The 15,139-nt window shown below is 44.0% G+C and overlaps 1 protein-coding gene across 1 annotated transcript in view; it reads right to left on the reverse strand.

Annotated features, from left to right (window-relative positions):
* Tnks (tankyrase) overlaps positions 1-14,886 on the reverse strand; it is a 156,313-nt gene extending 141,427 nt beyond the window's left edge. The window contains exon 1 of the mRNA XM_052162651.1: positions 14,208-14,886. Within this exon, the coding sequence (XP_052018611.1) occupies positions 14,208-14,850 (643 nt within the window). The 5' untranslated portion in view covers positions 14,851-14,886. The remainder of the gene's footprint in view (positions 1-14,207) is intronic.
* Positions 14,887-15,139: the final 253 nt, after the last annotated feature.

The raw sequence follows: 15,139 nt of genomic DNA on the forward strand, positions 1-15,139 counted from the left end.
ATCCCAGAGCCGACTGAGAAGAGGATGCCTCCAAACAGCCGACGGTCTAGACACGACTGCAGTCCCCCAAAGCAGCACACACAGGATAGATAGGATGTAAGCAGGCTGTGGCTGCCGGCATATGGATTTCTGCTGAGTGTTGAGACATACAAGAGAGGCTGAGCTGTCTTTCTCAGAATGAACATGCCAGCATAAGAGAGAGAGAGAGAGAGAGAGGCAGGCCAGGCAGTGGTGGCGCACGCCTGTAATCCCAGCACTTGGGAGGCAGAGGCAGGTGGATTTCTGAGTTCAAGCCAGCCTGGTCTACAGAGTGAGTTCCAGGACAGCCAGGACTACACAGAAAAACCCTGACTCAAAAAACCAAAAAAAAAAAAAGAGAGAGAGACAAATGTCAAACAATATGAATAAAAAAAAAAGAGAGAGAGAGAGGGGGGCACAACAGGAAAAAGACATGGGAATGCATCCTCACATTAGCCCTGGTTTGGGAGGAAAAGTGGGGATGGGGTGGGGTGGGGGCTAAGATGGAGGTGCTAGACTGCTGCTCCACTTAGTGGAGTACAAGGAATAGAGTACAAATTTGATCCATGCTAAATAGTCCCTAATATCCAAAAACTCAGAATGCATGGGAAGAATCAAACAATAAAAAGGAAGATAGCAAAGAATACAAGATACCCCTCACATCTAAATTTAATACAGAGGAAGAAAAATCTCTGTGATTCAACAAGCAGATGGCAGCCTCAATAATGGAGCAGTACAGGGGACTATGGTAACCACTACCACACTATGGCTGAAAAACAGTGCCGGAGTCCTCACAGCCTGATTCATGAAGCTGCTGGAACAGGGGATACAGGAGACCGGTCTGGCTACCCTAGAAGCAGAGAAAATGATTAATATAATGGCTCACCCCTAGAAATTAAAGCTGAATAATCTGAAGCAACATGAGGAAAATTAGTCCCGGAGGGACTAGAATGACTCACATAGGGATACCTGGTTATGACCAGCTGAGTTCCTGTGTCAAAGGATATACAGCAAATGGGAGGGGCGAACTGAGTGTAAAAGATGTGTGTGTGCCCCACCAGGTGTCGTGTGGTGTCAGCTTCCTCCAAGTGTGTAACAGCCTCCTTCCTCGAGATTGAAACATTCCATCCTGCAGGAAACTCTTTAAATAGGTAAACAACTCAAAATAGCTTCCCAAAGTCCCTGAAACTGACCAGATACTGTCATTAGGCCCCTCCCCACCAGAGTAAGCAATAGAGGCTGAGAGTCCCTCTCACAAGAGCAGAGCTGAGCTGCAAAGAAGACTCAAAAAGCAGACCAGCTGCCTGCAAGAGTTGCTTAAGGACCTGCTGAGCAGCCTGCAGGCTGCAGTGTGCTCCAGGTGGCCCAGTGTTGGTGAGCTGCCACTCATGGGGGGTGGGCTTTGGTGACAGAGCTGCCTTAGAATCAATAAAACTCATTGGCTCACCAGGTTGGACTTTGCTGGTATCTGTTCTTTTCTGTCATAGGATCCCTATCTAGGATGAGTAGACAGACGTGTGTCTCCCCTGAAAAAGTTTGTTATTCAATGCCAAGCCAGACAGGTTTATATTCAGAGGAAAGTTAAGATGGGGGTGGCTTTCATGGCTTTGCAGAGTGAGTCCATGGTAAAATATGATCTTTACAAAATGGAATCTGGAGCCGGGCGTGGCGGCGCATGCCTGTAATCCCAGCACTCTGGGAGGCAGAGGCAGGTGGATTTCTGAGTTCGAGGCCAGCCTGGGCTACAGAGTGAGTTCCAGGACAGCCAGGGCTACACAGAGAAGCCCTGTCTCAAAAAAACAAACAAAAAACAAAAACAGAAAACAGAAAACAAAAACAACAAAAAAACAAAATGGAATCTGGATGACTTACTTATGTATGTTTTTCATAAAGTGTTCAAGCAAGGGCATGAGAGAAAGGCAGGGCAGACAAGGAGTCTGTCCAGGTCTCCAGACAGCAGGACTGCTACTAAACCGGAATTTCCAAGTAAAAGGCTGACAAAAAGCCACACATTGTGCTTGTCAGCCCCTGAAGGCTTTGAAACCTGAAACATTTGAAAGGGTCAAAGAGGAGAAAGAGCAGTACAGGTGAAAAGATGAAGTCCCATCCCCCACCCCCCCACCCCCAGGGGCAGGCGGCAGGCAGTTAGTCCATTAGTGGATGCTGTGCACACTTCTCTCTCCCTAGAAGAAAGCGCACCAGGGCTGAAGCTGTTTGCCCAGTCTGGACCCTTTGAGCCCGGGTATGACTCATGGAAAGGCAAAACCGCCTTGTTTATCAAAGCCTGTCAGAACCAGGAAGCTGGATCCCAGCAGGCACAGAAGGCAAGGATACAGACCTGCTCCCTTCCGGTCTCCAGCCAGGCTGGACCCCTAGGAAACCCACTGTGGGTGGAAGGATGTGCCGCAGCCACAGATGGAGTGCAGGGAGGCTCGTGAAGAACTGCATACTTAGCTCTTTGTAATCTATATCTAATAACATACTAAATAAGGACGCACCCTCCCTTCATGCGGCCATCCCTAACAGCTCTACTGACAGGATGACGGATGCAGGGGATGAGATCTTTTGGTGTTGCATTAGATCCTATTAACACTTTAAAATGAAAATGTCTCAATTCAAATGAAATAGCAAAAAATCCCTGGTCTTTTCTTCCCACTCTTAAAAGACAAGATGGTCTGCCTTGTGATACTTCACAAAGGTCAACAATTGCCAGAGAGTAGACTCTGGTAGCTGCCTGCTAGCCGGGCAGGGTGCAGTCAGTTTATGCTGCTGTTATGAGTGGTCAACCACACCACCCTGGGCTGATCTGTTATACAACCCCAATAAGCTCAATGGCTCACCAAGCCAGTCTTGGGAGAACTCTTTCTATGCTCTGTCACTGGTGCTTGATCTGGGATGAAAAGATGATTAATCCTACCTACCCATTATCCAACAAGGACAGGAAATAACACCACTCACCATCTTGCAGAAGAACTATTTGGTGAACTTCTGACAAAGGACCAGACAATTTTAGTAGAGTCCTACTATCTAAAGCCCTGAGAAATCCCTACTGTCAAGGTCCCTTAGAAATAGAGATCCAGATGGTATAAGCGTGAGGACTACACTGTGTCTCAATAACTGTTGACCAATGCAAGTTTCATTAAGCTCATGTGAATTTCCACTAACACTTCTTTAATGATGAATTTCACACTGCCAGAACCACAGTCATTCACACATCCATAACTGACAGAAAAACTGAAAAGGGCATTATTAACATAACTGCTGAAATTCACACTACTGAATACCAGTATTTCCATATTTCACATTGGCGAGATTAAATGAGTTCTCAGGCTGGATCAGCTGGTAAAATGACCATCATGTATCCATGGGGACTTGAGCTTGGCTCTTCAGCACCCTGGAAAAGTAGCGAAGTTACCAGTAACTAGGGTTACCATTTGTAACCCTAGTACTCAGGCTGGATGACAGGAGGATCCCTAGAGTTCAGTGGTCAACCAATCTAGCCAAACTGTGAGCTCCAGCTTTGACCTCCACACACGAATGCATATATTCACACACATGCAGACTTATAACACACACCCAGTTCTCTGTACAATATCAAAGGCCAAAACATCTACTATAATATTTGTTGTTTCATTTTAATTATGGCAAAATATACATTATATAAAACTTACTACCTGAGCGTTTGCACTATTTACATTAGCGCATGCTCTGAGGCACATGAGGAGGGTAGCGGCAGCTCTGAGGTTGGTGCTTTCCTTCTCCCAGCAGCTGTGGGAGCAGCTCGGGCATGAGGCTTGCGCAGCGGGCACTCCTACCTGCTGAGCCATCTATCTCCCCAGCTCCCATCCCAAACAGAACTCGCTCAGTAATAGTTGTGACTCCTTCATTTTTGCTATTTAATTTTTTGTTTGCTTCTGTGAATTAAAATATTTAACAGAAATGTATCAGGATTTCCTTAAAACTCTTTAAACTTAACAGAATTAATTTCTAAAATACCCTCTGATTTAATGAGGATCACTCAGTCAAAATGAACAAACGGTAAGACAGGCCAACCCCTGGGACTGCTCTGCAATGAGTCGCTCTGCGGTGTAGGGAGCTTCTGCTCCTGCAGGAGACTCAGACTTGCTTCCCAGTACCCACAGTGGACTTCTCAAACTCCAGCTCCAGGGGACCCCCTCTTCCAGCCCCCAAGGGTTCCAACTCCGCACATGAACACATGCAAATATGCACATATATTTAACTGTAAAAAAAAATCTTTTAAAACAAGCGCTCTAATATCCTACTTACTGAAGAGTTTTACTTTAAATGCCAAGGCTAAGGGTTAGAGGGACCCTCCCATCATAAACTCACTACCTGCCTTGGAGTAGGAAGATGAGGGACTATTTTTTCTTCACTTCCAAATTTACATGATTGTTTTTATCATCAGGAAACCAATGAGAAAGTCATGAGAGCTGTCAAATTATAAAATAACTCAAAGCATAATTTTATTTCTCATTACTATGAAGTTTCCATTGAGCAGCCGGACTTAATGATTCTAAGACAACTAGATATATAGGGTTAGTCCTACTGTGTCACTTAATAGCTATGTGACGTCTGACTTTGACAGTAAAAAAGTAGATTAGTACATTAAAAATCATTATTTCTATATATAAAAAAGTCAGATCTGAGATTAGAAATATTAACCTAAAAAGTCCCCTCTTCAAAAGTGCACTGAATACCTATCTTAAGGTTTTCCTTATTTTCATAAATTTCTAATAGGATAACAATTATACATTCCATTGCTACATTATGAATACTGCCTTGTGGGGAACACCAAGTAAGTCAAGCTTTTACTACCTTGCACTACAAATTAGTGCAGAAGAATTTTTTTTCCAAATGAGATTTTTCCTACAGAAAAGAACTTAGCATCTCTATTCCAGACATTATTTTACAAAACAGCTATCATGTACTTATTAACTGTACTCCTGTGTCATCTTTTTTTAAAAAAGGCAAATTTCCATAGTCAAAACAAGGTAAGCCTATGAAAAAGGAGAAAGGCACAATGTATGAACGGGCTGGATGGGACATCAAAATGGCTCCCTATTATATCAGAACAAGGGCATCCAGGCCTATTGGATCTACGTGGACTTACCCAGCCTTTTCAACAGCACTATAATTAGCTACAAATTGTGACGTTTCATTACTTTTCAAAATTATAAATGGTGATATGAAGACTGCAGCTTTTAAGAACTGTGGGTCAAGCCATGAACTCTTTTTAAAGGCTGTCTGGCTCTGCAGTTAACAAAAGTCATCTAACATTAACTATCAACGTTTACTCGATTCTTTAAGAAGAAAAGAGTTACAAGTCCAAACATACAAAAACCTGCCACTAGCCATCGAGTTACAACCAAAAGGAGGCTTCATGCTTTATTTCTCATTTCCTGCATTTTAAAAGAAAAAGACTCATTTTTTAAAAAACTGAACTAGGAGCTACCGCTCCACAAAGAACTGAGCAGAACAATCTAATGGTCGTGCTGCTTTAGTTCTATAGACAGCCTGAGCAAACAGGAAAAGCAAATTTCCACAAAGCAGGCATCACCTGACAGAGTCCCTAAAGCACAGGACCCCAAGACACCACTAGGATGTTCCTCTAATACTTTTTTTCCCTCTATTATTTGAATCAAAATGATTTTCAAAAAACTTAGGCTCAAAATCCATCATCCCAAGTGCCTAGACTTTAATAAAATCCCAAGAAACTCCTCCATGTCCATCCATCCATACACACATACATATACACACATATTAAGGAGTACAATGTTTTTCAAACAATACACTGGAAGTCTACTTCTGGACATTTGCTTTTTTTGCATTATGGCTGGTCTGATAGAAAGCAAAGAGTTTTTTCTTTTACCTCATCCGTATATTACAGCCTGTTCATGGTGACTAATCCTGCTTCTGATCAAGAAACCACAGGAATGACACAAATAGCTTAGTTCATTTTCTATCATAAAAAACAATTATAAAAGCTAAAAATTTAGGGCTGGAGAGATGGCTCAGAGGTTAAACACACTGACTGTTCTTCCGAAGGACCTGAGTTCAAATCCCAGCAACCACATGGTGGCTCACAACCATCTGTAAAGAGATCTGACCCCTTCTTCTGGTGTGTCTGAAGACAGCTATAGTGTACTTATATACATTAAATAAATAAATCCTTACCAAAAAAACCCCAAAATTTAAGTGATAAACAAATCTTTCTGGCAAGTCTAACATCAAGGAGCCTCAACTAGCAAGCACCCTCTCTCTCCCTGCACAAAGCCAGCTGGTTAAATGGCATAGCAACGTACACACGCTCTAGGTGAAGAACTAGCCCAATTCATCCTTTTTATTAGGAATCATTCCCAAAACAGCTACTGTACTCCACTGTACTGACAACACTACTCACATGTTAGACCTTCCCAGCTTCCCTCCACCTAGCATACATGTGAATACATGTATACACAAAGTCACACACTCAAAAGGAAGCCACACATATGGACTCAACATTTGCTCATGCCATGCCCTCCTAAAAAAAAAATCTATGCACTGAAACCTTCCAGTGTGGCAGGATTAGGAGGTGAGTGAGGCCTTTGGAAAGTGATTGGGCAACAAAAGTGAAACTTAGAGCCAGCCGGGCGGTGGTGGTGCACACCTGTAATCCCAGCACTCTGGGAGGCAGAGGCAGGCGGATTTCTGAGTTCGAGGCCAGCCTGGTCTACAGAGTGAGTTCCAGGACAGCCAGGGCTACACAGAGAAACCCTGTCTCGGAAAAACTAAATCCAAAAAAACCCCAAAAAACCCAAAAAACAAAAAACAAAACTTACAGCCTTTGTAAGGAAAGACATGAGTGCTCTCTGCTCACCACTAAAAAGTACTAAAAAGTTGTTAGTCAGCAACTCAGAAGACAGGTCTTACCAGAAGCTGCCCTTCTGAGACCCTGATCTGATCTCAGATCCAGCAATATGAGAAATTTTTATTACTTATAAGCTACCCAACTGTTACACTTGCATAATACCAGTCCAACTGACTAACAAATAATCATAAATATTTATGAATCTACTAGTTGCTTTTAATTGAATGATGTTGAGCTAGGGATATGGTGGGATAGGACTATTGGTGGAGTATACGTACACGTGCATGAACACTGGAGTCAACCCTACCACACACCACACCACACAAAGGCAAAACTAACCTAGTAAACAGAAAAACAGATAATCCCACAAACGTGTTTAGAAATGCATTTGCAAATCTTGGCCGTTGACTCTCAGCAACTGCTGGCTACATTAGTGAGAGCAGCAGGGCCCATGTTAAAGCACTGGTTAAAGAGACATTTATTCTCCAACCTCTTAGAAAAGCCAAACCTAAAATTGAATATTCCGTTGTACCTGACGCTAGATAACAAAGCAGGTTGCAGGGAAAGGCAGCTTCTTGGATGACACCAATGATCTAGTATATAGTCACAAGTTGGATACAGTTTTGGGTTAAGGAAAGACCGAGTCACATGAAAGAGACAGGCTCATAATAACATTAAAAAGCTATCATGAAGTGATATCACTGTCACTGTGATGTCACAATGCATCACTTCTGTGTTCTATGATGACTCTGGTGTAAACAAACCCAGTGGAGTATACCTGTACTGTCCCTCTCATACGGATCCATAGCTCATCCAATTGCATGCAGTACATAGACTTGGTAATGCTAAGTTACTAGCTTGATGTATTAACTACATTATGCTTTTCATCATTATTTCACACTTAAAAAATACATACACAGAAAGCAGCCTCAAGGAGGTCCTGCAGAAGGCACTGCTATCAGAGGAGATGGGCCAATGCTGCCATTGTCCCTGAGCACATTCCAGGGGGACAAATGCTAGCGCCCAGTGCGACAGTTCTAGAAAGTGAAGGACAGTGAGAACAATTATTCTGACCTGGTGTTGACCTCCGTTACTTAATATATCTGTCCTACTTCTTAACAATAACTAGTACACAAAGTACAGTGAAAATAAAATTATTTAAAATAAAAATCATTGTAAGATAAGATGAGGATTCAAAAGATAAAAATATTTTGTTCAACTGTATAGAAAATGATTATGTGTTTTAAGTATTACAAAAGAATCAAAAGTTTTAAATTTTTTAAAGATTCTAAAGTGGGAAAGTCTTGACCAGGCATGGTGGCCCGAGCCGGCCCACTGCTCCTCAGGGGCGTGAAACAGAGCACTGCCACCTCACCTCAAGGCTCTGGGGGTAGCCTGAGACCCTGACTTCCCAAACAAAAGAGAATCAAGTCAAGCTTAACACATCGCTGAAGAACAAGATAGTTTTTATCAGTTCGGAAGGCTGTTCGTGTACATTGTTTAAACAAGGAACCGACAGCAGTGCAGGCTAATGCTGGGCATCCTATTACTCTTCGGCACACCCAGACTAACTTCCAATTCTGCAGACTCCACTCACGCTGAGTGTCTTTAAGGGTATACTGTGTTTATATTCTATGTTTATACACAAATACCCATCAGTGTGTTACCACTGTCAGAATTCACACACTATTGTGCCACTGCACACGGGTGAAGCCTGAAAGCAATACATATACACAGTACAGAGTACACGTGAATATTGGGCTGTGCCGTCCAGGTTTCTATAGACGCACGTGATGCTTACACACAACCAAATCACCTAGTGAGATGTTTCTCCAAACTTATCCCTACCATTAAGCAACAAAGAACTGTAACTTCGTGTACAGCTTGTGTAAGCACCTTCTCCTGAACATGGGTTGAGCAAATCTAGGATGAGAACATTGGAAAGTAAGTTCTTTCACTCGCCTATCCTGCTGGCTGGCTTTCTCTAAAATCAACTGGCATGTTGTGAGCTGCTCTGTGAAACTGATTACTATCTCAGTCCTACAACTCTCAAGAAACTCTTGGCTACCAATCTGGACATTTACCTAACCCAACATCCCATAATTCTAGTACGTTTTTGTCCAAGAACAACACTACAGCCACAAAACAAACTTTTAAGAATGTATGTCATAACAGCTTTATTCATAATAGTCAAAATGGAAAACAGCTTAAGAGCCAATGAGGAGAAAGAGGATTAGTTGGAGCACACTGATATAAGGAACTCTACTGAGCACATGGGAACTATTGATCCGTCCATCCTGGGGGTAGGAGAGGCGGGCCTTACAGAAGAGTGTGAACTGGGTATGATTCCATTTATAGACCGTTTAAAACATAACTGTTAATCCCAGAGAACTGACCTTCCTGACTTTGTAGTGACTTTTTATAAGGGTCTGAGGTATTTGTATGCATCAAAACTCTGCTTATTTGGGCCACCTACTCAATGGTCTGCAATCCAGGCATTTAAACAATCTGAGACACTGAGGGATATTTCAGCAGACAGTATAAGCCAGAAATATGAGCAATCTTAGATAACAGTTTGCTTGTTACTTTTTCTACTATTGGAGATATATCTGTAATGTCATCAAACAGCTAGCTTCTTCTTTAAATCATTCACTTCCAAAGAGTGACACCTGATTGAGGCAAAAGAAAAACACACTTGTGCATCTCCCTATCTCAAAGTTCCCTGAGAACTGTAAGGAACATGCACTCATTTTAGAAAACATAGGTACAAACAATCTCATTTCCAATCAGCGATTTTAAGTCTAGGAAAGAATTTGCAAAATAAATTTTTTTCTACCATAGTCAGACCTTTCAATCCTGAGAAGCTGGGCCTGTGGTCCTGCAAGTAATGCCAGCACCTGAGAGGCTGTGGCACGGGCATAAAGAAGCCAACCTAACCTAAAGCAAGAAGACTGTCTCTAAGACAATGAGACCCAAGTAAGGTAACTTCACCAACAGAATCAAAGTTGTTGTCTCAGGAGAAATCAGAGAAGTCCACTCCAGGACTGAAGCTCTTGGACTACTTTTTACCACAGGTTAAAGCATCGAGTATTTAGCTAAACAACTATACTGGAAGGGGGTGGGGATAGCGGAGCCAGCATCATCTTTATGAAAAAAATCAAGATCTGGAGTTGAGCAACTTTTGTGGGGTGTGTGCTGCAGGGAGTCCATCCAGATCAAGAAAGCAAGCCTGACACACATTCTACCTTTGGCTACCTTTGATGCTAAAATGCTTTGTAATATATAGGACCATACAAGTATATGTTAACTGACTAAACAGAAGTCTACATCAAGCATCTTCAATTTAAAGTAAATACTGTGCTGGGCATGGTGGAGGCTCCGTGAGTTTAAGGCCAACCTGATCTATACAGTGAATGGATTCTAGGACAGCCAGAGATATGTAGAGACCCTGTCTCCTTGGAAGGGGAAGGGGAAAGGGAAGGAAAGGAAAATTAAACACTCTGAGGGACTACAAGGATGAGTCAGTGGTTAGAAGTATCTGCTACTTTTCCAGAGGACCCAAGTTAGTTCCCCTGTCACCCCTTATTTCATACTGCTCACAACCACCTACAACTCCAGCCTATGGGGATCCAGCACCCAGCACCCTCAGACAGACAGACAGACAGACAGACAGACAGACACACACACACACACACACACACACACACACACACACGCCCATATATAAATACATACATAGACACATAAACTTTAAAAACTCAAATTAAGCTTTAAAAATAAATACTAAATACTGAGATCTCAAAACTGTTTGAACCCTAAATGAAAATGTCATCTGAACTCTTCTGTAAAAAGAAATTTCTCCAAAATTATATCAGTTTGTTAGTAAAAATACATCACTAGTAGGAAATAAAAAAAAAGCTCTCTAGGGAGCCTGTATAATGCTCACCCAGAATGCCAGCACTCCAGAGACCGACACAGGCAGACTTCTGTGAATTTCAGGCCAGCCTGGTCTAAATAGCCAGGACAGACAGGGCTGCATAGTAAAACCCCCGTTTTCAAAAACAAACCTAAACTAAATAATCTGTGTTAAAGGAAGGATTTCCCAGCGGCTCCAAACCCAGAATTAACAGCCTCTTCCACATTCTCCAGAAGATATGCTAACAACTCCTACAGATTACACTTGGAGGGTTGTTATTATTCTTTAACTTCCTCACTGCACAGTAAGCTCGATAAAGTTAAGAGTGTTCTGCCAGTATTGAACACATTAGCAATTGTTACTAACTATAATTTTTAAACTTTTCCATCTAAGACATTTGCCTATTTCTTATCCTTAAAAAAGCTATTCCAGGACAATGACTATAACAACAGTCAACTATAGTCAACTAACAAGGACTTTTAGCTACTCAGCCTACAGTTAATGAAAACTAGACTTAAGCTTTAATGTTATACAAACAAACATGAAGGTGTAGGTTAACTAGAGAATGCTTTCTACTGTGGAGAATGTGTTAATTATCACTTGTCTATGTCCCACAAAGAACTGAGGAAAGCAAAGAGAGCAAAGCCAATCCAGGTTAGGTCCTCCCAAGGCCAAAGTAACTGCATAAGGCTGCTTCCTGTCTGCAGTCTAGTGTATGTGAGTGCACACAAACTCCAGGAAAGAACCCTAAGCAGTTGTGGGGCAGAGAAGCCATGACAGGAACAAGTCCTCTTCTCTGTGGACCAACGCTAACTGAGTACAGCAATGCAGAGACAGAGTAAGCAGCACGCTGGTAGGCAGACATTCGTGAGACAACACATTACTCAGATGTGGAAAAGCAAACACTCTCAGATGATTTATTACATCAGACTTAGACCTTTAATTTAGCCTCTTTTAAGGAAAAAGGAATTGTGTAGTGGCGCATGCCTGAAATCCCAGGGTTTGGGAGGCTGAGGCAGAAGAACCTTGAGCCTGGTCAGGCCTGTCTTGAGAGACAGAGAAAAATGAGAAGTAGGAAAGAAAGACAAGCAAGACAAGAAAAAGAAATGCTCTTTCATATCAAACAGGAGCCTTGACTCTTCACCTACTTAGATGAAAGCCAACTTATAACCAGTTTATCACACTCAACAGTTACTGTCTAAACAGCCAGCACAGAGCCAGGAACCTGACCATTTCAATGGGTGTCACACCACTGACGAGGGTCCATTAATGAATCAGATACCATTTGCTAAAAGTTAAGTGGAAGAATATACAAGCACACATACAAGGGAGAGTGCAGTTTCCATTCCCTCAAGGTTCTGATTAAACTGCAATAATATAAACTCTAAGCAATGGCTAAAATTAAAAAACAAACCAAAACAGAAAACCTAATAGCTATCCTTTTCCATGAGCCCCAGATGACTACTTTCTCCTCAAAACTCCCAGTAACTTGGGAACTGTGCACTGCAATTACAAACCCAAGTATAGATTATGGCTTAAGTTCTAAATCAAACTGCTCACTCAGCATCTGTGTTCCACTGCTTTGCTTGTGAACTAGACTCACTTAAACATGTGTGCCTCAGCCAGGCGGTGGTGGCGCACGCCTGTAATCCTAGCATTCTGGGAGGCAGAGGCAGGCGGATTTCTGAGATCGAGGCCAGCCTGGTCTACAGAGTGAGTTCCAGGGCAGCCAGGGCTACACAGAGAAACCCTGTCTCGAAGAAACCAAAAAAAAAAAAAAAGTGTGCCTCACTTTATCATCTGTAAAATGGAAATCACAGTACTTGCCAAGTTATAGAACAAAAAACCTGTATAAAGTTCTAAGCTTAGATTTACAGAGCTGAAGGAGGTGACACCCACTGAAGGTACAGCAGGAGGAGGTGGTGTGTGCAGCCCAGTGGTAGAAAGCTTACCCAGAAAAAGCAAAGTCCTGGTGTTCTCAAGACAGCATCTTAGGACAGAAAAGGAAGGTGCTAGAGAGATGCTCTGAGATTAATTAAGCATTGCTTACTTTTCCAGAATAGCTCTGGAGCCCCCACCCCCACCCCCCCACCCCCCCACCCGTGCTGGGTGACCCACAACCTGTAACCCCACCTCCAGGGGACTGCCCTCTTGTCCATACACAGATACACAGACAAACACACACCTGGCAAATACGCACATGTACTCATGAAAAAAAATTTTAAAGAAAAACTAACATTTAAAAGTGGAATCTTTGATACTTTATTATAAAAGTGTCTTTTAATTTTGTACCTTTCTGCCAAGCAGTGGTGGCTCACGCCTTTAGTCCCAGCACCTGGGAGGCAGAGGCAGGTGGATCTCTTGAGTTCGAGGCCAGCCTGGTCTACAGAGTGAGTTCCAGGACAGCCAAGGCTACACAGAGAAACCCTCTCTCAAAAAAAAAAAAAATTGTACCTTTCTGTCCTGTTTGAATTTATAATAAATGTGTAAGTGCACACTTCAAAGGTGATGTTGTAAAGTCCAAAAAAAACCCCAAAAACATCAACCAAAAGTATCAAGGCAAGTGAAATTATGGCCCTTTTGGTTTTGTTCTACATTTCTGTGTTTTATAAAAATATTCTGTGTTTCTAAAAGAAAACAACTATTTACTCAGAAGGGGGAAGGGCAAAAAAAGTAAAGTTCAGCATTTAGAAATCAATGCCTACATGGAGAGTTTCCCTGCCTGAGACTTCTTCCTAAATCCTCAAACAACCTATCATCTTTGTCTCTAAGAAAAGGTGCTAGCAGAGACAAGGTAAATACACAATGGACCTCAAAGCGGCTCTCTCCGTCCCTTATCAGAAGGCACACAATGCCCTTATCACTATTGTCTCCGACTGGCCGGCAGTAGTCCCTCCAAACAGATTGTCGACTTCTTAGAAAAGGTGGAGTTTCACAAACCCCATTGTCTTTCGCGGTGTTACTTGAGAATATGAGAGATTCTTAAACACTTGTTGAGTTACTGTACACTTCTTTTGGCTGGGACTGTCCGTCCTCAAGGGACAAAACCGTGTCGTAAAAACAAAACTAGCACACGAACGACAAAGCTGGTCCTGAAGCTACTCAAATCCAACTCGTCTCAGACACACTCTGAACTGCAAAGTTTTAAGTGTGCCCACATCCAGGGCTGACCACTACACAGAGTTTGCGCAAGTTGAAGTACCACTCTTGCAAACGCCAAGGAGTGAATTCACACCTCGCCCCCACCACCCCATGCACTAAACTTCAGTTCTCGGGGGTGAGGCATAAAAGAACCACCGCCAAGTCCCTCTACTTGTCCCACTACAACCTGTAACTTTTTTGTCCTAGTCCGATCACCCTCCCTTCGCTCCAAAACCCGTAAACTACAATTCCAAAGACTCTGACCTGCTGCGAAGTGAAGGGGAGAAGACTTTCGGCCGGCCATGTCCTTTGCATTCACGTTCGCGGCGTCCACCAACCTCTTTACCCGGGACACGTCCCCATTTCGACAGGCCTCCAGCAGCTCCCGCAGGGCCCCACTCACGGCTGGGACGCCCGGGCCGAGGCCCGCCGCCCCGGGTCCCAAAGTTGCTGTGGAGCCAACTCCGGCCGCCTCGGGACTCTCCGCTAAGCTCGAGCCAGGGGAGGACGGGGAGGAAGACGAAGACGAAGTCGGGGAAGAAGTGGACGACGCGGAGTTGTTACCGCCGCCGCCAGCTGGGCTGGGAGCGACCCCGACGGCGGCGGAAGCTGCCGGGACCACGGCCGTAGCAGCCACCGTGCAGACGGCGCCGTCCACCGGGTCGGGAGATCGCGGCCTGTCGGGCGGGTCCCGGCTGCCATCCCCCTCCGGCAGCGCCAGGCCGTGCCGCGGGGAGGCGAAGGGTGCCAGGCCGCCGGCCGTGGGTGAGGCAGGGGTGGGTCCCGGGGCTAAGCCGGGGCTGAGCGGCGGGGGAGGTGGCGGTGGCGGAGCCGAAGCCCCTGGGGCGGGCTGGAGCTGTTGCTGATGATGGTGGTGATGATGCTGAGAGCGACGCGACGCCGCCATCTTCCCACTCCCCCGTACTGTCACTGCGGCAACGGCGCCACCGCCCGCCCTCACTTCCGGATTCTGGACCAATCAGAATCCAACATACCCGGAAATGATTCTTGCCGAAGTGGGTGGTGACCGATAGAAGAAGGGAAGTATTGGAAGCTCAGAGAACAACCAGCCTGGGGGCGTGGCTTAGTAGTTGAGAGACTGGCTTTTGTGACGCCCTGGCGGGCTGGCTAGGCAGATTTGAAAGTTACTGCGAGCCACACCTGTCTGAGGAACTTCTTCCTTCCTTCGCTTTCTG

Source organism: Apodemus sylvaticus, chromosome 18 (genome assembly GCF_947179515.1).
Source record: "Apodemus sylvaticus chromosome 18, mApoSyl1.1, whole genome shotgun sequence".
Classification (NCBI taxonomy): domain Eukaryota; kingdom Metazoa; phylum Chordata; class Mammalia; order Rodentia; family Muridae; genus Apodemus; species Apodemus sylvaticus.